This window comes from Pongo pygmaeus, chromosome 2, assembly GCF_028885625.2.
Source record: "Pongo pygmaeus isolate AG05252 chromosome 2, NHGRI_mPonPyg2-v2.0_pri, whole genome shotgun sequence".
NCBI classification, from domain to species: Eukaryota; Metazoa; Chordata; class Mammalia; order Primates; family Hominidae; genus Pongo; species Pongo pygmaeus.
In genome coordinates this window covers 139111538-139135325 of record NC_085930.1, presented here as the reverse complement: position 1 = coordinate 139135325, position 23788 = coordinate 139111538, and the positions used below count along the sequence as shown (strand labels likewise).

Sequence of the window (23788 nt, the reverse complement as noted above, 5' to 3'; positions counted from 1 at the left end):
CTTGAGACTGTCACTACGACAGTTACTGCTGTTACTACTTGAGACTGTCATTACAACAGTTACTACTGTTACTGCTTGAGACCATCATTATGCGACTGAAGGAAGGGACAAACATAGAAATGAAAACTTAAGACAAAAGAAACTTTTAAAGGAAGGGGAACCAGGGAAGAAGAAGAGAGCTCCCTGCTTCTAGTGAGCAAAGGCAGCCCCTGAGCTTCCACCACCCTTCATATTTATTGAGTAGCAAGAGCAGGGAGGAGGAGGTAACACTTGGTCAGCTGCTTAATTGATCACAGGTTCACATTATTACTAACAGGCTTCAGATGTACCTAATCACAAGAAACACTTGCTTTTGGGGCATGACTGCTCTCAGCATTCCTTCTGGGTGGCACACGCAGTTTGTCAGTTTGCCAACATTCTTCATTTATGAGAACAGTTTGCTCTGTACTCATATAGCCTCCAGTGGTATACTGGGTTGATTATGACCCTCACTCTTTCAGCCTTCAACAAGAAAGAAAGGGTTTCTCTTTAATTTTAAGTGTCTAGCTTTCCACTTAGCTGCCAACTGATGCCTGCCTTCAAAGCAAACCCATGACAGAAAAGGGGGAAAAAAAGCAGGATTTCTTTAATGCACAGGGCCTCTTTTCCTAGTTCTTCTGGCCAAAAATATGGGGTTTCTAGTGAGGTTTAGACATCTACTTCACTGCCACACAGTTCCTGTACTTAGGCTTGCCCTAGGCATAAAGCCACACAAGAAAAGAGAAAGGAAAATGGGAAACTCATGCCCCTTCACAATATACGTGCTTTTGCTTACTTTTCAGAGCCCTCAGGTAGTTGCCTTTTGTATTTCATCCAGAATTTTTAGTTGTAATCAGTGGAAAAGATAAGTGATATGGGCTTATTCCATTTTGAAACAAAAATGAACTTATTCCATTTTGATTAGAACCAGATATTTTGATATACTTATATTTAACTTTTATTTTATTCCATCTTCTCTCTCTCTCTCTTTTTGTCTGTATTTTTCCTATTTTCCCTATATTCACTTGTCTTATTTTCTATCATTTTGCTGATTTTGTTCTCTCTACAAATATATATCTACAATTATACCCATATCTAAAACTAAATATATGTTTATGTATGTGTGTGTATATATATCTATAGCTTTAGTTATATCTATATTTATAAATGTGTTTTTTATATATATATATATACACACACACACACACACATATATAAACTTTTTTGAAGTATACATATATGCCCCTATATGGGATTTTATTATATAAATGTCTCAAAATTTATTTTTTAATTCTGCTGTTGGGCATTTTTGTTCCCACTTTGGGGCAACACAAATAGTGCTTTTATAAACATTTTAGTACATGATTTTCGGTTAATATGTATATTCTTATTGGGTATATACAATGAAGTAAAATTACTGGGTCATTGGATATACATATTTTCAGCTTTAGTAGATACCCAGGAATATTTATTTTAAAATCATTTCCCACATGACTCTGGGACACAGCAAGGACTGTGAATCACTGCCCTAGAGCCAATAGCTTCCTGCTGTCCATCTCCTGTTTTGCTTTTAGCTGTAGGTCCATTTCCCCACCCAGCCTATGGAGCTGCCGACAGTCTCCACACAGATCTCAGAACCATGGTGGCCTTATCCTCTCCAGGTTTCACTGAGGCTGAGGCTCAGCTAGGGGCCTCCATCTCAAACCAAGAAAACCCTAGTTGCTAAGGGAGAGAGCAGATCTCGAGTATTAAAACTCTGGAGGCTCCTTGCACAGTTCCCCTTCACCCCGATTTTGCACAAGGATGCAGGGCTGCTCCTGCTTACTTGGGACCTGCTATCCTTGTTCTTGCCCCTCCGACTTCCCCATTCCCTGACTCCACACCAAGCATTCATACCTGCTTGTAATTCTGAATATGTCAACAAAGACTATTTTTTGCCTTTCTGAAGTTTTATCTCCCTTGGATCCTTAGATGATAAGCCCCTCTTTTATCCTCATCCTGTCATCTCTACCTCTCCCAGTGAATTCTAACTGCTCATCTTCCACCAGGGGAAAATCCAAACAAAGGTACTTGAGGGTCTTCAACTCTGTGGTACTCAAGATTACCTTCTTTTTCTTGCTGTTTATCAACCACTAGAGCTGAAATTTCTTCTAAATGTGCTTTTTCCTTGTCTTTCATTGCCAGTTTCTCAGTTGAAAAGAGCAGGTATAACTTCTGCATCAAATCAGTAGCTGTCTCAGAACCATTACTATGATTGTTCCCTAATACAAGGAAATGTTGCACCTGGGAATCAAATTCATCAAACAGCTCACCATTTTCTGTCTTTATTTCATATATCCCAGGAAGAAGTCTGAGGTAATAGAGAAGAGAGATAAAAAATTAGTTAGCCAAGTCCCCTGCAAGATTAAATGTGAATACCACCAGATAATATAAGAGGAATCCATTTTATGTATGTGATTGGAATAGTCCAAGTTCAGTTCATGAATGAAATTTGACTCGTGCAATTTTCTAATATTCTGAAGGGAACTTAGACATTTGTCTCCGCAGTTTAGAATTCCAAACCAGTATAATTTCTATCATTAAATTTTTATTGAGTACTTAGGGTTGTACTTTGTAAAATCAAACTTGAAAGAATCCTTCCTGCCAATCTTCATATGTGTTTTGCTTTCTAAATGGCCAAATGTTTTGTTTTGTTTTTTATGTTTTTATTCTGCTCTAAAATTGTTACATGGAATCTTTGATGTAAGGTTTCTGTTTTGGCAGTACCCAATATTGGAGTTATGTTATCTACTTACTGAGAAGGTACTAATAGGAGGCTATTTTTGGTAAAAGAAACAGAAATGGAAGCATAGTTCTTTCAAATATAAGTCCTGTTCTATCTGCGATTAATTTCAGACCTATGCTATCATCACAAACGAGTAGCATTTAAAACACACACACACACACACACACAAACACACACTTGGACCTTGAAAACTAAAATGCCATTCATTTCACAGTTTTCTTAAGAACTGTTTCCAGTTGTGGTATTACCCAAACTTGGAATTTCTCAACTCACAATACAGTGTTTTCTGTGCCACCGTTCTCTGGGTTGGGAGAGGTCATGTTAACACATGTGGCTTTCATATCTTCGGTGGGATATTTGTTGATGGCACCTGGAGAGAGAGTGGGCTGGTTAGTCTAAATTTTACCCATCTACGTTATTATCTCACCCAAAGTCAGATCATCTTTTCATGTGGTTGGCAGTGTTTTCAAGAACAACTTTTATAACAGACTTGGCAAAACAGGCACACTCTGACATGGAAATTCTTTGTTCTTGGCAAAGTCAAGAAGATACAGCCAGTCATTGAATATATAATTCCAATGCTCTATCACAAATTTGTGATATAATTTAAGGACATCTCTAAATTCTTTCTATCATTTGTTTCTCTCCCTATAAAAGGAGGATCTTTCTAGAAGACTCTATTTTTTAAAAAAATTATTTATATTTTATTTTTTTTTAAATTATACTTTAAGTTCTGGGAGAAGACTCTATTAGCTATTGAAATTGTCTGCCTTATTTATCTTCGGGTTGGGAGAAGGCACATTTTTACTTGCTACTAAACATTACTGCTAAATTCCAAGATTCCTGCGAACTACGTAAGCCCTGGGGCTTTATGCATGCCAGAAAACCTGCAACCTTGTGATTCTCTAGTAAGCTTGCAGGAGCCGCAGAGACCATTCAATGTAGCCTCTGCCACATTCCTAATTCCCAGCATGGGCTAGGACTTGTTTGATGTTACAAGGTTTTGGATGTGCTGCTATATGCATGTCTAAAGTCATAACACACGGGCAGAGGCTGGGGCAGCCACCCTCAAAGCCCCACTGTGTAAAGACACCCTAAAAAATCCCTGCCAGCTGTCTGGCATAGAGGCTCTAGAGGAGATTTGTCCCTATGGCTCATAAGAATTCAAGCCAGAACTTAGGTTAATTTATAATGACAAGACAAAATAGAAGTCCTTGGAGTAGGTGGAGGGCAGTGTCAGTGTGATATTATTTATTACAGCATTACACCTTGCTAAGGGTTTAGTAATTAAAGTATGATTTACTAGACAACAGCATAGCCCTGGGGTCAGAATGTGAGGGGTTGAGTCTAGAATTTACTAATTACTTGTGAGATTTTAAGCAGTTTATTTAACATTTCTGAATCTCAGTCTTTTCACTTGCAAAATGGGGTTATGAATACTTTCTGAGGACTGCACTGAAGATTAAATGACACAATCAATTTAAAGAACCTGCCACATAGTAAACACTCACAGGTTAGGACTAAAAAGCAGTTTTCATCCATTTGAGGATTTCCTGGCTAAAACTTTGGCAGCGCAGCAGCAAGGCTCATGGTCAAAAAATCTCGGAATTTTCTCTGAGATTTTTTACTGCCTCCTACTCACTTATACTCTACCACTCTTAACTGAAGTGAGGATCATTTTACTAAGTCTTCTGATGGACTGTACACAGAAACATTAAATCTATTGCAAAAGCAATCAAAGAGAATTAATGACTTACGTCTGATTAAATGGACAAATGGCTTGACAAACTTGATGATATAGTTCCAATCTGGCTTGTGGGTTCGGCCAAGTTGGACCAAGTGATGATCCAGAGGGTGGCTGGCTAATTCTTCTAATTCTTTGTCATTGTGTTTAGGGCCAAAGGAAAACACAAATATGGAGTAGCCTTGACACTTGGCTCTCAGAGACACATTCCTTAAGACTTCTTTGTCTACAGGGTTGGTTTCGCCAGCAGATATTACAAAGATAACTTTGTTTTTCCTCAGATTGGGGGTTCCTACAAAGACATTGTCAATTGTCCACTGCAAGGCATGGCCAATAAAAACATCTCCATTGAGCTGTTGAGAGTCTTGGAGATGATCTTTCATTTGGTGTATACTGTTATAAGTAACCAAATCAAATTCCAGGTAGACAGGGCATTCTTCAGTGTTAAGCATATAGCCTGGGGGAGAGTAACTCAGGACAGCAACCCTGTCTCCTAAGGTGGAGGTCAGTGGAGCGGGGGCGATGTGAAAGTAATCAAGCACTGAGGTTATAAAAGCTTTTACTTCCTTAAACTCATCACTTCCTACTCTTTGGGAAGCATCTATGAGGAAAGCCACATCCATGTAATATTCTTGAAGAGAGACATCTCCAGGTTCATAAGTATGATCTGGTTCTTCTTTTCTGCCATAATTTTCATGTCCTGCAACAGAATAACTCAAGTCATTCTTTTTAATAGAAAGATAAGCTTGGAGCTCCTAGTCATAGATGGCAAATACACAGCATGAGGGTATTACCATGCTGCATTTCCATACTCATGGCAGACATCAATAATCACATTGCTTGTTCCCAGATGCACCCTCCAAATCTGTACCCACATAGCGCATGCAGAGCCATTACCATTTGACATGTATGGTCCCATAAGAAAAAACCCATTTGCTATCCTATCTCAGATCTTTGTGAAAGGATTGATTTATCCTCCAGCTATTTTAATATGCAAGATGAGAAACACTCATTTTTAATGTACTCCACATGGCTAAAAAATTTGAAGTACACATGTGCATGAAACTTAATTATATGTAATGACCTCAAGAGAAAGTATAGATATTAAAGTTACATTTATTGGTGGCAAAAGCACAAAAATCTTTATATATGTGTTCAAAGTATGCACCATAGAGCAATGTCATGAGAGCAAGTATAAACAAGTGCTGATTTTGGAATCTAAATGCTGTGTGAGATATGACATACTCTAAAAACCTGGTACTTAAAGTGCCTGCAAACAGTTCATCAGCCCATTTTAAGGTAAGGAGTTTGCACCATGATGTAAGTCAACTAAATTACTAAGCACACTGATTAGTTCAGCTGACATTTATTTATTTATTTATTTTCATAGCAAGACTTTCTCCTTGAAGAAAACATTGCCTTGATTTACATTCTGAGGCAAGCTTCTTATCTTGCTGCAGATGAACACTTCAAGTAGCTCTGCTCTAAGCCTAAGGGATCATGAAGCCTCTCTACAATCATATGAATGATGGCTGATTGGTGAGGCATCAACAGGAAATGCCAGTTCGGAAAGACAGGAAGTAGATGGCCAATGTTTTTGCTTCTATGAAAGCAGTGAATTTGTGAACCTAATCAAGCAAAAAGTAGATTTTTAACTGCCAGAAATTTATTGATCTCCATTTCTACTCAACCGTTTATTAGATACTTAATTCTCACAACAACAAATGAGTCAACCTGTATTAATGCTATAAGCCTAATATAGAAATAAAATGCCAGAAAAATACCCCACCACCATGGGTGAAGCTGTTAACAGTGAAATGCTATATTAGATAATTTTTGATGGTTAAATGAGCCCTGCCTTCCAGTATAAATTCCATATTATCTCTTTAAAAATTTGTTGTTGGATTTAGCTTGCTAACATTTTCTTTAGAATTTTGCATCTATGTTCACATCCTGTGAATGATGTTCTGTAGTTGGTTGGTAGTTTCCCTTTCATTTAATGTCTTTGTCTAGTTTTGGTATCAGGGTAATCTGGCCTCAAAAAATGAGTCGTGAACATTCCAAATCTACTCTTCTAGCTATTTTGAAATATGCAATAAATTATTGTTAACTGCTGTTAACTTTAAAATATATAATAAATTATTGTTAACCATGAGAACACTAGATCTTATTCCTTCTAATAAGTATTTTGTGACCATTAACCAGCTCTTCTTTATTCCCTCCTCCCTATTAGCCTTCTTAGCTTCTGTTAACCACCATGTTATTCACAGATAACCCAATTATCCAGATTTGATCATTACACATTGAATGCTCCTATCAAAATATCACATGTACCCCAAAAATCTGTACAAATATTATGTATTCATAAAAATTAAAAATAATAAAATGAAATAAGTGAGTTGTGAAATATTCCCTTTTATTTTATGTTCTGGAAGAATTTTCGTAGAACTGGTATTATTTCTTCCTTAGATTTTTAGTTGAATTCACCAGTGAAATCATCCATACCTGGAGTATTCTTTATGGGAAGATTTCAACTACAAATTCAATCTCATTAATAGGTATAAGGCTACTTAGGTTATTTCTTCGTGAGTAAGCTTTGGTAGTTTATACATTGCAAGAAATTTGTGTATTTTACCTAAGCTGATTTATATGCAAAAGATTGTTCATAATATTTCCTGGTTATTCTTTTAATATCCTTGGAATACATCTCCCTCTCATTTCTGATACTGGAAAGTTGTGTCTTCTCTTTCTTCCTGGTGAGTTTGATTACAGATTTATCAATTTTATTGATCTTCTCAAAGAAACAACTTTTGGGTTTATTGACTTCATTGTTTTTCTTTTTTCAGTTTCACTGAATTCCACTTTATTTTCATTATTTTCTTCCTTCCACTTACCTTGGGTTTATCTTGTTCTTGTTTCTCTGATTTCTTAAGGTAGAAGTTGTGATCATTGATTTGAAACATTTCTTCTTTGTCAATATAGGCATTTAATGCTATTTATTGCCTCCTAAGTACTGCTTAAGTGGAACCTCAAATTCTGGCATATTGACCTTATTTTCTTTTATTTCAAAATATTATACTTTCTAATGTCCCTTTTTATTTATTCTTTGACCACAGACTATTTAAAATTGCTTTATTTAGTTTCCAAATACTTAGGGAGTTTTCAAAGATCTTTCTGCTATTGATTTCTAATTTAATTCTGTTTCAGTCAGAGAACACATTTGCTATCACTTGAATCCTTTAAAATGTTGAGCATTGTTTTATGGTCCACAATATGGTCTATCTTGGTAAATGTTTCATGTGCACTTGAAAAGATTATATATTCTACTGTTGGTGGAGTGTTCTACAAATGTCAGTTAGGTCAAATTAGTTGATAGTGTTGCTCAAGCCTACTATATTCCTGCTGATTTTTAATCAATTATTGGGAGAAGATCCTGAAACTAACTAATACTCTTTTCATTTTTTAAATCTTTTTTTCTTTGTATTTCATTTTGGAGAATTTCTATTGCTATGTTTTCAAGTTTGCCAATCTTTTTGTTTTGCCAAATCTAATCTGCCATTATCCCATTCAGTGTATCGTTCCTCTTAGACACAATGGTTTTCAACCCTGCAAATTCTATTGGAATCTTCTTTTTATATCTTTAATGTTTCCACTTAACTTTTTAACATATTGAATACCGTTACAATGACTGGTTTGATATCTTTGCTAATTCTAACATCTGTGTCCATTGTGGTTTGGTTTTAAGTGATTATGCTCTTCATTGTTTTGTGCTTTTCTGCTTCTTATGCCAGACATTGTGAAATTTTCCTTGTTAGGTGTGAAATACTTTTGTATTCTTGTAAATATCCATGTGCTTAGTTCTGGAAGGCAGTTAAGTTGCATGGAAAGAGTCTGATCCTTTTGGATCCTGCTGTTATGATTTGCTAGATGAGTCTAAAGCAGTGGTTAATTCAGGGCTAATTATTTCCTGTTACTGAGCCAAGACCTTCCTAAGTTTTCTCCCCATTACTATGTGAATTATGTTCTTTTCCAGGCTTGCTGGTGGGGGAAAAAAAAAAGACATGATTCCTAGCCCTGTTGAGCAAATGGCACTATTTTAAGAGGGTTCTTTCCCTGGTCTCAGGTAATTCCTTCACATGCATGTGCTGTCCATACTCTCCTGAATAACCCAGGGAGACCCTCCGCATACCTCTGGGGTTTACTCTCTGTGCAGTTATCCCTCTCTGGTATCCCACCCTGTCAGCTCTCACTGCCTTGGTCTCCCTGTTCTCTCAGCTCTGACTCCTCAGCTCCAGGAGCTCACTGGGCTCCTCCTCAATGCCCTCTTCTTGTACCATGTCCTGAAAACACTCAAGGCTATAAGCTGGAGCACTTGTAGCATTCATCTCATTTGTTTCCCTTCTCTAAAGATAACTGTATTTCATTTCCTAATGTCCAGTGTCTTAAAAGTTGTCATTTCATATGTTTTGTTTGCTTTCTTTTGTTTATTACAGTTGTGAGGGAAATCCAACTTCTTTACTCCATCTTGGGCAGTTCTAAAAGATGACAATTGACCATCTTGTTTGAGATGCTTCTTTTCCTTCTTGCAAAGTACTAAGAACTGGTCATATATATACCACATTCTTCCTTTATCAATACATACATTTATAGTAATTGAACAGGATTTTGCATCACACAAGCATGTTTGAAATTTATGGGCCTCGTATTCTCCACCAGGAACCCAGTGGCAAACTCTTCTTAGAATTCCTGGTCAAGATTGAGGTCCTGATTAAACAACCAAACATGAAACTAGAAGTGCAGACCACAGCATATATTTTGTATTCTTTGCACATCACCACCAAAAACACTTCTAGAGTTCTCAGCCATAGTGTGTTAGGAATTGTGAAGATTAATTAAATGAACATCTCTAACTTTTTGGAGTTTGTGATCCTTTTTGGAGTTTTGGAGTTGACTAACCATTACCTGCAATGCTACGATGATCTCTGTTTTTCAACTACAGCATTTCAGTTTCTTTAAAAAGGCCAACCAACACACTTTGTTAAACATAAAGAAAAGCATTGCTGGGTGTGGTGGCTCATGCCTGTAATCTCAACACTTTAAGAGGCAGAGGTAGGAGGATCTCTTGAGGCCAGGGGTTCAAAATAAGCCTGGGCAACATAGCGGACTCATCTCTGCAGAAAATTTAAAAAATTAGCTGGGTGTAGTGGTGTGTGCCTCTAGTCTCAGCTACTCTTGAGAGGCTTATGCAGGAGGATCGCTTGAACCCAGGAGTTTGAGGCTGCACTGAGCTGTGATCACACCACTGCATTCCAGCCTGGGCAACAGAGCAAAATCCTATTTCTAAAAAGAAAGAAAAAGAAAAAGAATTTCATAAATGTTCTAGTAGAAGCAAAAGAATTAACTCACCATGTCAGTGAAATATTGTTTTCTGCAAGCCCATATCAGAAATATTACTGTTCTTCCAGTTTTCTCTTTATAAATAAGCAAAATCTCAATCCTTTTCTAAAATACCCCTCAGAACTATTTTCTAAAGAGGTATATTTCATCTACAAAATGTCTAAAAATAGGTCACCTCCTAACTTACAGGACTAGCATGAGAATCACAGAAGCTAAATGTGGACGATGTACCTTGAAAACTCTAAAATTTAGTCAAAGGTGTGATTATTCTACTTGGAGTCTAAATTCATCTTACTTAGGGAGACAAGGTCTTCAAAAATACTTTCTTTCAAGATAATCTGGCAGAAGTGTGGATAAAATATATCCATAGCTCACAATGGTGCTGTGTATTTTCTGGAAATGTCAACCCAGCCAAATTCTCATCTTCAACTCTGTGAAAGAATTTCCTTAGAATGGCAGAGGAAAGGGAGCTGGCTCGCTTTCCTATGGGCAAGATATGGAACGAATTAGGAATTCAGCAGAATTTCCAGGGAAGCACACCCAGAGAGTAGCCTGACTTTGGCCAATGACTTAAGCCACAACACCAAATGTGCTCCAGTAACATTAGGGAGAAGTGGGGGTGGAAAGGAAACTTAGAGAAGGGAGACTCTGAAGGACTCGGGCCATCTGGACTGGGATTAGATATGCTGTCAGGCTGCTATGCTGCCTTTCATGGCATTTGTGGGAAATCTCAAGATATGCATGAGTTATCCAGTGGCCTGCTTTGAAATTTGTTCAGGGGCCAAAATTAACCATGTGTTCTTCATAGGCAAGCCACATGTACAATTGAGGCTACTTGATGTGTGAGGTTCTGTCCAGATGAACTGTAGCTAATATTTTTCAAGTTGACATTTTTTATAATGACTTCCCATGAAATTAGCAGTACTTTCTTTTGGCTTTTCTACTTGCTTAGTATTTAATCAAACACTCAGTTTGCTTCGGGTCTTGTGCTCAGCTCTACGCTTGTCTTCTTTCATTTAATCTTCCTTGAAGCACTATGAGGGTAGAATAATCATTTCCATTTTACAGATGAGCAAACCAGAGCTTGGAAAGGGTGAATGAGTTGGCTAAGAAAGGATGGCTGTTAAGTGGTAGAGGCAGGATTTGAACCCAGCTTTGTCTAGCTCCTTCAGAAGAGCTGGTCATTAGAGATGAGATTCTAGCAGAAACATGAAAGGACCCATCAACCAGCTCACTTAAGGCCCTGGGACCTGGTGTGAAAAATGTGCTTCTCAGCCAATGGCTGTTCCTTCTGACTGAAGCCACCAGAGAACGTTTTCTTCCAAAAGTAAGCAACTATATACGAACTAAATGCAATTTGTAATTTTTCTCTTCTTAGGCATTGTAGAACAGTGATTATCAGCAGAATATTCAGAGTTTCAGTCCTGCCTCTGTCATTTGTTAACTTTGTGACCCTGAGTTTTCTCCATACCTCAGTTTCATTATCTTAAATATATGTAATAATATACTACAACCTTACAAGGTTTTTGAGAAAATTAAAGTTTGCACCATGCTGTGCATATCCTAATTACTCCACAAATATAATTTTTAGAAAGAAACAAAGAAAAGTCTCAGGCATCTGAAAATCCTTCCCATGACAGTATATCATCCAAACCAGGACTTCCATGAAAAAAGCAAAGTCAGCTGGTCTAGCTTACAGACACATGCACAAGTGTACAGATGCTCTCAGAAACGAGAACTCTCATTCTGTTGTGCTGATGCATGCTTAACTTCAAGGAGTAGACAATCATTCATACACCTCTCCACTTATCACTGCCAGCCCAGGCCCATCACCCTTCCTGTCTGGTAAAGTCACTGGTCAAGTTCTAAAGGCACGTGTTGGGGCAACAAAGGAGGCAGGCACAAATATGTATGTATCTGATGGGTGTCATTGATTTTATGCCTAAGGGAAATATAGACACATTAAAAATTATCTTGTTTTGCTGTTTGAAGTCCTCTTCCTTCATTTACCTGAATAAGTAGGAATGACTGTCTTAAAATGAATTTCATCCTTTTCTCCGAAGACTTAGAATTCATGTCTTTTTGGCCTAGACTTTTCTAGGTGGCATTTAGATGATAAAAGTGAGTCTTGTGGGTCATTTCACACTCTGAAACAGTAGTCTGCAGAAAGGGACCAGCACACTGAGAAAAGGCAATGCACGCCTTAGGAGTCATTTACACCCAAATGACCTGGGATATGGCTCGTTGGTTTTAATGGAGTTATTCTGTGCTCTACGCCTCTGGATGAGTTTATAAGAAGATTTTTTTTTAAGAAAAAAATTAATTTAAATTTAAAAATAGAATTGTGTCACCAAAACTATTTTTACATTATTCTCCCAAATGATTACATGATTTACTTCATATTCAAATTTAGCCATTGGATATATCTCCTCATTTGTAAATGCAGAAATGACCATTACCAGGCAACATGGCATACATTGTTAAAAGTCCGTGTTTTTGTGTTGAAGGTCATGTTTTTGGATCCTGGCTCTGCCACTTACAAGCTACATGAATTTGTGTGGGGTTCTTAACCTTTGCATTAGTGTCTTCATTTGTAAAATGAAATAATGATAGATTTAATTTAATAAAGATTAAATAAAATCATGTCTATAAAGTGCTGATATGGTGGCTGGCCCATGGTTGCCCTTGATAAGCAGTAGCTTCTGTGATTACTATTATTCCTCATTCATTGTTCATCAGTCAAGTGATACAGTGTATGCAATACTTTGAAAGGTGTCCTGCATAGAATAAATATTGATCCCCCCAAAGCATGCCACTTTTTTTTTAACTGAACTCAATACTTCCTGAATTGTAGTAGTCATCTTTTGTACACACAGAATATACCTGACAGATGAAAAGCTTCTTGAAGACAGAGCTTACATCTGAGTCTTTTTTTAAATCTCCCTAATTTCCCCAAAAAGTCCACTTCAGGGCTTAATTCAGAACAGGAGCCAAAGACATATTTGTTATATGAAAGAATGTCTGAATAGTTAAGGAAAACTCCATGCAAAAATGTAAGAGTCTTTTCATATAGTAAGCCCTCTATGAGGGCTGCCATCAGCCAACCAACTTGCCGTCACCACTACCACCACAGCCATCACCACCACCACCACTCTCACTACCACTGCACCATCATATCTTACTTCCATCACCAGTACCACCACCACCACCACTGGCATCATTACTATCACCTCCTCACTATCACCATCATCACTACCATCATCACTACCACCATCACCACCACCCCACCTTCATACTTTTATCTCCATCACCACCATCTCCACCACCACCAATATTACCACCACCACCATCCCTACCACCCACCTCAACCACAACCATCAGCAACAGCAAACACCTTCACTACCATCATCTTCACTATTACCATGACCAATACCGACACTATCATCACCACCACCTCCATCACCATCACCACCATTGTCACCTACTTAATACTTCAAGTATCCATGTTTATTCCATTAGAAAGGGTCACATAACATAAAATGTCACCAACACTCTAGAACATTCATTAGTTGCAACAAATGATTGCACAAAACGTACAGAAGCAACATCAGTGTACGTCTGAATTCAGATAGTCTACTTATTCTGAACCCTCAGTTTACATTCATCTTGTTCACATGTGAAACCTTCACAGAAGACAATCAAAACTATAATGACAATATTAATAACAAATTGCCAAGCAAAAGGAAATGTAAACATCTCAGTCTACAGCTTAAAATGAGGTAATGGGAGACTCAGTTTATTCCACAAAGAGCAACACAGTAGTTGAGATTTCTTAATGATTTCATAAAACATGTTATTAAAATCCAGACATTACTACAATTCTGCTGCTGATTTCTTCTTTGAAAAGTGTACTGATAGGAAAGCAGAACATTCAGCTGATGTTCCTTGGATGACTCAGAAGCCAATACTGCTGCATTTTATTCCAGTGCAGATTTAAATTTAGCCCAAGTAAAAATATACATTCAAGTTTGATACATGACAGCAAAATTTAGAAGGAATCCAAGTGTTAAAAAAAAAGTAAATGGTCAAATACATGCATTCATTCATCAAAAGGAACATTTTGAGAACACTTAAAAAATCAGTATGAAACTTACAGCAATATAGAAAATGTTGTGACATAATATCATGTGAAAAGCAGGATACGCAATTAAATAAAACTGTAAACCTATATGCCTATGGAAAAACAAAAGAACATACTCTGCATTAAAAAAAACTCAATTTGCTAAATTGTTTGATTTGAAACTTGGTATTTGAATTTTTATATGTTATAATAGTACTTTTATCATTTGTAAAAAAAATATAGTAGAATCTTGGACATGTAATAAGGGAACAGCGGACAAGGTGTAGAAGTAGAGAGCCTGTTTAGTGAGCCTGCCAGTTCCATGAACTTCGGGGCATGAGGTTTCTTCTAAAACATTTCCCTTAAAAGTGACTTGATAATTCATTGTTGTGAGGGGCTGTCCTGTGCACTAGAGAATGTTTAGCAATGATCTCTATTCACTAGATGCCAGTAGTGTCCTCCAGTTTTGACAATAAAAAAATGTCTCCAGACGTTGCAATATGTCCCCTCGGGTGGGGTAGGGTAGAGCTGCTCCCAGGTGAGTTTTTACCAGGTCATCACTAATACCCTTCCAGTTCTATTATCTTACGATTAATTCAAAACAAAAAATAAATATATTGGCTCTAAAAACAAAACAATTTATAAATCAGAATAAGAGTAAAGTTAGAAAAATTAAAAACAAAACCTGTGTAAATTCCCTAAAGCATAATTCCAGCCTAGTCTGAAGCCTCAAGTGTTGCTTCTCATTTCTTAATGAGCTCATTGAAAAGAACATCAGCTGAAGTTATCCTAAGGCCTGGGGCTGCTTAAAGCTAGGAGCAGGCCCTAGGCTGAGTTTGGGTTGGTATTTAAAACCCATTACAAATTATCCTGTTTTTTAATTCTGAAAGTAGATTAGCTGTATCTTAAGTACTGGTTAATACAGCATTTAAAAAACATTTCACAAGAAAACATCTGCAAGCATAGTACAGCATCTTTGACGAAAGTGCTAATTTACCAGTGGGTCAATAGTTGCAATTTAATTAGAATTAAACTACCCATTTTAAAATTACATAATTTCAAAGAACAAAGTGCATTCTGTTGGCAAGTAATTAGAAGGGACTGCATGTTGCAAGGGATTTTTATATTGCAGATGTTATGTTCAAAAAGCCTGTTAGTATCTCTAGATAATCTCTACATATTTAGATCTTAAGTGTGTTTTGTCAGATAGATGTTGGATGGATAGATAGATGTTCTTGAATAAGATAAAATTATAATCTACTTCACCTGGAACTCTTTAGCAACACAAATTCTCATTTCTATTCTGTGATTCTAGATACCCAATGTTTTCAGCTCCATTGAGAGCACAGATGAAATCTGGCACACCAAAATGGTCAAACGTGCAGTGGCCCTTAAACTTCTGCCTACAACAGAATCACCTGAGCTGCTTGTTAAAACCCAGATTGCTGAGTCCTGCTCCCAGAATTTCTGATTCAATAGTCTGGGACAAGTGCTGAGAATCTGCATTTCTAATGAGTTCCCAGGTGATGCTGATGCTGCTTGTGTAGGAACAACATTTTGAGAGCCACTGACATAGTTGATCTCAAGCTTGAGGGCATACAAATATTACCTACAGTGGTTATAAAGTTTGTAGCTTTCTCCTTCTAATTCACACTCCTAAATATGAAACAGTAGTTATCAGGAGGGCTTAGGAATCTGTGCTTATAATGAGCTTCCAGATAATTCTGATATAGGTTGTCCTTGGGCTGCTCTAAGTAAAAGGAGGGCCAGGAAAGGTGACAGAATTGAAGATAATTTCAATTCAAACCAGAGCAGATGGGGAGAAGCAGAGAAAGAGGCATAGGTAGGAAGATAGTCAATGATTGTGCTTCTTTTGAAAGAGGGTGATACACAACTCATTGCCAGCTCACAGGACTCTGGGTACTAAAAATTTCTTACATGGTTAAGATTCCTGACTTTTCCCAGCTTCTCAGTTCAAGAGCAGAAAGATCAGCCATCAGCCATAAGAATTAGATTATGAATGGGTAACAAACACAGCATATGGAGGTGCTTATGAAACTTATCAACCTTTTATTTGTGCCATACATCTGGAACTTATCAAAGCTCATTTCTGAGTGACTGAATAAAATATCTGAACTACAACTCACTCTACAGGACAGCACACTATACAGAAAGCTCTCAGCAGTTTTTGGCAACTGGCTAAAGATGATTGAAAGTAAGAAAGCAAAGAATAGCACAAAGTTCCTAGAAAACACTTATGATCTGAGACTCACATTTATTTTAAAGGATTAAAAAATACACATTATCCTTCCGTCTGAAACGCTCAGTGTTCCCAGGCTCTCCCAACCTGACATAATCATCCCCAGAACTCTCAGCATACTTCAACTCACTGCAGGAGAAACTGGGTGGGGTAGGATTTACATTTTTTTTTGCTGCGAGAGCTATGAACAATTATTTCTTCAGCCAAATGGGATCTTACACTAACTATACAGATCTTGATTCTCAGAGAGTTGAAAAAAAAACAAAGAAAAGTCTTTCTTTTATACTGAACATCAGTCATTAACAATGGCTGCAAAGATGCCCTTCTTTGCTTTGTTTCTTTCATATCCAGTCATATCTGTCTTTCCTGAAAAGGCTCATGCTTCTAAATTACTAGACTTTGGAATGCTTAGCTCTAACAAAGCTATCACAAATGACAATTTGATACTCTAACTCTCTGCCAAAACACCTCTTCTTCTCTTTTTTCCCCTTTTTAAACCAAACCATAACAAATTATTGTGCCTTGAAGGCTACTCTAATTTGCATGTCATTAAAATGAACATGCACAATTAACATCCATTAAAAAGTACAAATCTTTAATTTTCTTCTTCAGGCTACGTCTACATGAAAATAAAAAAGGTTTTAACTAAAAAAATACACATTTGAATGTCTTAATGCCATGGTACTACATATATCTAGTTTTACTGCATCACTTCTTTTTTTGAGCTAAGATGCTTATTTTTCAACTAATGATTGTCTTTTTTATCCTTAATTGTAGCTTCTACAAAGGTAAGTTTAGCTGTTTTAAAGATAAGGTTCAAATATTTATATTTTAGAAATAATTGTGGGGATGTAAGTGTTAAACCCAAGAAAAAAAATTTTATCCCGGGAAGCTACTAAGAATGAATATTATAGTACAAAATTGGCCCCTTTTTCTCTTATACTTACATATTCTAACTACCATATGATACTTTCAGAACAATGCTTAAAATGCTGACATTCTGCCAAACAAGCATTTTAGAACATTCCAGATGCATAGGTGGAATGGCTGAATAGTCTCTTTGGAACTAAAAATAAATGTATTTTTAATTTATATGGATATAGAGTAGGTGTGTATATTTATGGGGTACATAATATGTTTTGATACAGGCATGCAATGCATAATAATCACAGCATGGAGAATGGGGTACCTCATTCTCATCACGGAATCATCATTTATCTTTTGTATTACACAATTGAATTATACTCTTTCGGTTATTTTTAAATGTTTTCTAAATTATTGACTATAGTTATCCTGTTGTGCTATCAAATAGTAGTTCTTCCTCTTTTTTTCCTTTTTCTCTACCCATTAACCATTCCCACCTCCCCTCACACTTTTTAATGAAAATATAGACATACTCCTTTGTATCTGATTTGTTTGAAATTATTACATTTTTACAAAAGTTATTGCTTTGCCATTAAAATATATAGAGTAGGCATCAAGGGAGTTTATGTTCTATCATTTCTGGGTACCACAAAAATAAAACATACTTTCTCATATTATCACAAATTCTGGAACACTGGCCAGGCCAGCTTTTAAAAGTCATTTTAAAGAGAATCGCTTGAACCCGGGACGCAGAGGTTGCAGTGAGCCAAGACCGCTCCATTGCACTCCAGCCTGAACAACAAGAATGAAACTCCATCCCACTCCCACCACCAAAAAAGTCATTTTAATCCCTCCTTTGCTCTGATGTTCACTATACTGCTTCCTTCTACATCATACTAACCTTCTAAACTGTGGATGCTAGACAAATCTTAAGCTTGGTGGGAATATCAGGCACTTTTCTGAGAGGTTCTATCAGTGACCTCCCTAGCAGTGCCTGTCACCATTCACTTCTTCAATTTTAATAAAAGTAGAAGTTGTATCTACCATGATGAACTTAAAAAAAAGTTGCTTTAGATACCAGCCTTAATTTATTTGATTTTCTACTAGTGTTAAAAGATGAGGATCCCGGCTATTTAAACATTTCCATCATGACTTTTCATTTTCTTACCAGAAGTGAGACTTGCAATTTCTGCAGATTTTTTATCTTTTTCATAATTGATCATTAATTTTTGTGGCTCAAACATTTGGCTTGGAAGGTAAACCAAATAGTCACTTCCATTGTCCTCTATCTTTACAAAAGGTGATTCTCTCCCAGAATTTAATTCTTGGCCAATGAAGCCATTCTCTCCTGAAAAATCCTCTTGTAGCTCATTAATAAATCTAGAAGAAAAAAAAAAACTTTAGGTGAGTTTAGATAACTTTAGAGAAGGAGGCAAATAAAACATTCTTAACATTTAACATAGTTATTTAATTATCTCCTTAAAATACCAATTGGGTGGTGAAAATATAAATCCATTTCAATCAAATAATTCATTGAGATTCATTATACATATTATTTTTTAAAACCCTGATAAAATTTTCTACTTATTCTACCTTTTCTCACAACTGTCTAGAGCCTATTAAGTACTACTTTGGAATAACCAAGTTTGATTTGTGCAGAGTTTTATTTATTTATTTTTTTTTTTGAGACAGGGTCTCGCTCTTTTGAGACAGGGTCACCCAGGCTGGAGTGCAGTGGTGCAATCACAGCTCACTGCAGCCTCAACCTCCTGGGCTCTAACAATCTTCCCACCTCAGCCTCCTGAGTAGCTGGGACCAAAGATGCATGCCACCATGCTGGGCTAATTTTTAATTTTTTGTAGAGATTGGTTCTTGCTATGTTGCCCAGGCTAGTCTCGAACTCCTGGGCTCAAGTGATCCTCCCTCCTCAGCCTCCCAAACTGCTGAGATTACAGGTGTGAGCCACCATGTCCAGCATTTGCAGAGTTTTAGATAAGTGAAAAGAAACTCACAAGCGTTTGGAACAATCATATTATATCTCAGATTGATACCAATCACCACGGAAAATGCAGAAAATACTTAATCTACCAAGCACTGCTGTGAGAAAGTAAGATTATACAAAACATAACCCATATCAGTGCCTCTTAAAATAGTGTCTACATTTATAATCATAGCAGTTTAAGAGTTCTCTGTGATAATTTGAGAATTTTGTGTTTTTATTTGGATGATGTTATAAAACATATTCAATAGAAGTTTATTCTTGATTATGCAATTTTATGTAATTTCAATGTCCGTGTTTGCATTTGCATTTGATACTGATGTTTGGCATCCAGTAATATGATTTTAACTGTTGAGAGTTAATGAGGAGAGGAAGAAAAGTCAGACGTAGTACGTAAATAATACATTCACACCAAGAGAAAATCAAGTGATATCATGTGTGATGGTACACTGTGTGAATAATTTTGCAGTAGTGCAGGTGAAGATATGTGGTGGGGAATCATGTCATCATGTAACAGAGTAGGCAAGCTGCATGTAGATGTTCTTCTGCAGCACGCACCATATTTTATATATTTTACCAACATCTACCATTGTTTTTGGTTTTTAAAAATTCCATTTTGACAAAGAAGAATCATTCATTGCATTAAGTTAGTGTCGAAAATTTTTGTCTTACTGAGTTTGTCTGGATTTGATATATTAACTGTTTTGGTTTAACAGCTGCATAAGAACTATAAGTGTATAATATTTACAGCTAGATTTGTGTTTGTAAATGTTTAAATAACATTATAATATTTCGTCTGCTGTCCTGTAGGAATTGGTTTTCCTTATAAATGACTATGTGATTTATTCAAGGTTGGGAAACACCGCTTCACATAAGATCAGTGCCACATTGTCCTTCAGAAGGTGTTGGCTGCTAGACGCTTCCCTGCAAAATTACCAAGTAAATGAAATCTGACATTAGAGGGACATATGCTTGCATGAATTCTGGAGAACTCACCTTTCCATTTTGCTCCTGGGTGTATCAAAGAGACCTTATCTGTTCTGAGAAGCTCCTTTGCTTAATTGCAATTTGAGAAGATGGGGTGATTATGGGCCTAAACCTGGGCTTTCACGGGCTATAGTCAGGGATCTAAGCTCAAAGAAGCACATAGAAAAGAGGAAAGCAATCAAGACGGACCACTTTCACTCAGTTTGAGGGCAAAGATTCATTCAGATCAATTTGTTATATTTTTATTTAGGATACAATATCAAGGAACACTATTTATGGAGTCTTTTATGCTAACTTTTGGGGATGAAACATGAATCATATGTAGTCTCAGACTTCAGCAAGATAAGAACTTGGGTAGGCCGTAATAAGTGCCTCAGCAGTGCTATAAAAAACAACTATGGGTTTTGATGGAGAATAAACATTGGCTTCTGTTGCAGGAAGTCAGGGACCCCAAACGGAGGGACCGGCTGAAGCCATGGCAGAAGAACGTGGATTGTGAAGCTTTCATGGACATTTATTAGTTCCCCAAATTAATACTTTTATAATTTCTTATGCCTGTCTTTACTGCAATCTCTAAACATAAATTGTGAAGATTTCATGGACACTTATCACTTCCCCCAATCAATAACCTTGTGATTTCCTATGCCTATCTTTACTTTAATCTCTTAATCCTGTCATCTCGTAAGCTGAGGAGGATGTATGTTGCCTCAGGACCCTGTGATGATTGCGTTAACTGCACAAATTGTAGAGCATGTGTGTTTGAACAATATGAAATCTGGGCACCTTGAAAAAAGAACGGGATAACAGCAATGTTCAGGGAACAAGAGAGGTAACCTTAAACTCTGACCACCGGTGAGCTGGGCAGAACAGAGCTGTATTACTCTTCTTTCAAAAGCAAATGGGAGAAATATCGCTGAATTCTTTTTCTCAGCAAGGAACATTCCTGAGAAAGAGAATGTGCCCCTCAGTGTAGGCCTCTAAAATGGCCCCCTTGGGTGTGGCCGTATTCTATGGTTGAAACTGTAGGGATGAAATAAGCCCCAGTCTCCCATAGCGCTCCCAGGCTTATTAGGACGAGGAAATTCCCGCCTAATAAATTTTAGTCAGACCAGTTGCTCTCAAACCCTGTCTCCTGATAAGATGTTATCAATGACAATGGTGCCCGAAACTTCATTAGCAATTTTAATTTCACCCCAGTCCTGTGGTCCTGTGATCTCGCTCTGCCCCCATTTGTCTTGTGATATTCTATTACCTTGTGAAGTACGTGATCTCTGTGACCCACACCCTATTCGTACACTCCCTCCCCTTTGAAAATCACTAATAAAAACTTACTGGTTTTACGGCTTGTGGGGCATCACGTAACCTACCGACATGTGATGTCTCCCCCAGATGCCCAGCTTTAAAATTTCTCTCTTTTGTACTCTGTCCCTTTATTTCTCAAACCGGTGGATGCTTAGGGAAAATAGAAAAGAACCTACATGAAATATCAGGGGTGAATTTTGCCCAATGTCTGGCTGAATTTTCCCCAATATCTGGTGCCCACGTGGTCTTTCTTTTTTCCTAAGTGCATGAGGGAACCCGATTCCCTTTGGTAGGTGTGGAGAAACGTCATCGGTTTGGTCCACAGAAACACGTGTTCGACTCCCTGACAAGTGGTGAGTAGTCTGTATATGGTCCCGGTTAACTATGGGTCATGCAGAGTCTAAGCATCATGCTTATCTCTGCTATATTAAACTCCTGTTAAAACAGGGTGGTGTTCGAGTGCCTGTGGAAAATATGGTCACTCTATTCAGGGCAGTAGAAGAATACTGTCCTTGGTTTCCTGAAAAAGGAACCTTAAATGTAGAACTATGGGATCATGTTGGTGCAACATTCAAGGAACTGGTCTCCACAGGGAATTATGTTCCCGTCACTGTTTGGGGTGACTGGGCCTTGGTACCTGCTGTCCTGATGACATACTAATCCTGTGACCCCCTACAGTTACCACAGTTTTCTGAATCTGATGATCCTCCACCTTTTCCTCAACCTTCCTCTCCCGCACGGCCTTCGTTATCTGATCAGCCTCTCCCTCCGGCTAATCCTCCCCTACCTGACAATGTAGAGAATTCAATGTCTAACTCCGATGACTTTGACTTACGGTCACCCCCGATGATCTTATTTCTTTTCATGAAGAGCCGGTACATGTAACTCCTGCGGCCCCGACTCACACAGCCCAGGATCATATATATGCTAATTATTCTCTTCCCAAACCTCTGGAATCACCTAGTGGCTCTGGGACCAAACTACAATTTACCTATAATTCTGCAGTCTCTCCCCCGTCCACTTCAGCTCCTCACCCTCCTGTCGTTTCAGTTCCTCAACCGGTCACTTTACCATCCACTCAGCCTGCTTCTCTGTACCCTTCTTCACACGTGAACACCAGTAATCACCAGGATACGTCTGCTCCTTCTGCTCCTCCAATGCCCCTTTCTCACACTCTCATCCCGGTCCGACCCTCTCACCCTCAGTTTCCCTTATCTACACATGCTTTTCCTGTCACTTCTATGCCGACTCCGTCTCAGATGCCTACTCTTCAAACTTCAGTGCAACACTTATTACGCCAAAACAAAGAAACAAGTGGATTAGACGCATGGACTTATCCGATCGCGCTAGACCCACCTAACTTCCAAGGGTTACAAATGCATCGTTATGTACCTCTTAATCTTACCTTTTTAAAACAATTTAAGGATGCTTGTACTCAGTATGGTCCTACTTCTCCTTATGTTAAGATGGTCTTACAAACTTTTTGTATGGAGGTCACTTTACTTCCTTTAGATTGGGACCTTTTGGCAAAAGCTGTTCTAACCCCATCTCAGCATTTACAATTTAATACCTGGTGGTTAGAGGAGGCCCGTTGCAGGCTCAGCTAAATTGGAGTAACAGCATTCTAATTATTCAGGCTCAGCTCACAGGCTCCAATAGTTTCTCTGATACTTATGCCCAATTAAACTGTGATGCCCTTACCACAGAACAAGTAACAAAGGTGTGTATGAGAGCTTGGGATAAATTACGCGCTCCAGGCCAAGCTCCTGTTTCTTTTACCACGGTTAAACAAGGTCACTCTGAATTATACCCTGATTTTTTAGCTAAATTACAAGATGCTGTTGAAAAATCTGTCTCTGATGAGCACGCTTAAGGCATTCTCCTTCATATGTTAGCTTTTGAAAATGCAAACCACAAATGTAAAATGGCCATGTGTTCTGTCCAGTGACAAAATTTACCTGATCACAAGGTGTTGCCTGCATATATTAAAGCTTGTGAAGGCATTGGATCAGACACCCACAAAGCTATTCTGTGGGCACGGGCCATGAAGGACACCAACCAAACTGGTCCCACTAATTCTTCTCTTGGAGCCTGCTATAATTGTGGCCAACTTGATCATACTCGAAAAAATTGCACTGTTAAAAACTTACAAGCAGCCAAGCTGGCTCAACACACATGGCCAAATGCTGCTCCTACTGTTTGCCCACGTTGTCACAAAGGTAAACATTGGGCAAATAGTTGCCACTCTAAGTATGATCTAGATGGAAACCCCCTGCCACAACTCCAGGGAAACGGGGAGCAGGGCTGGTCCC

At 37.8% G+C, this 23788-nt stretch overlaps 1 protein-coding gene across 2 annotated transcripts in view; it reads right to left on the bottom strand.

The window, feature by feature from the left end:
* COL6A5 (collagen type VI alpha 5 chain) overlaps nt 1-23788 on the bottom strand; it is a 148016-nt gene that overhangs the window by 10814 nt on the left and 113414 nt on the right. For both annotated transcript variants that reach the window (XM_054483243.1, XM_054483244.1), the window contains 4 exons: nt 18357-18568; nt 4561-5247; nt 3077-3173; nt 2124-2368 (listed from right to left, as the gene is read on the bottom strand). In XM_054483243.1, coding sequence (XP_054339218.1) covers nt 2124-2368; nt 3077-3173; nt 4561-5247; nt 18357-18568 — 1241 coding nt within the window. The remainder of the gene's footprint in view (nt 1-2123; nt 2369-3076; nt 3174-4560; nt 5248-18356; nt 18569-23788) is intronic.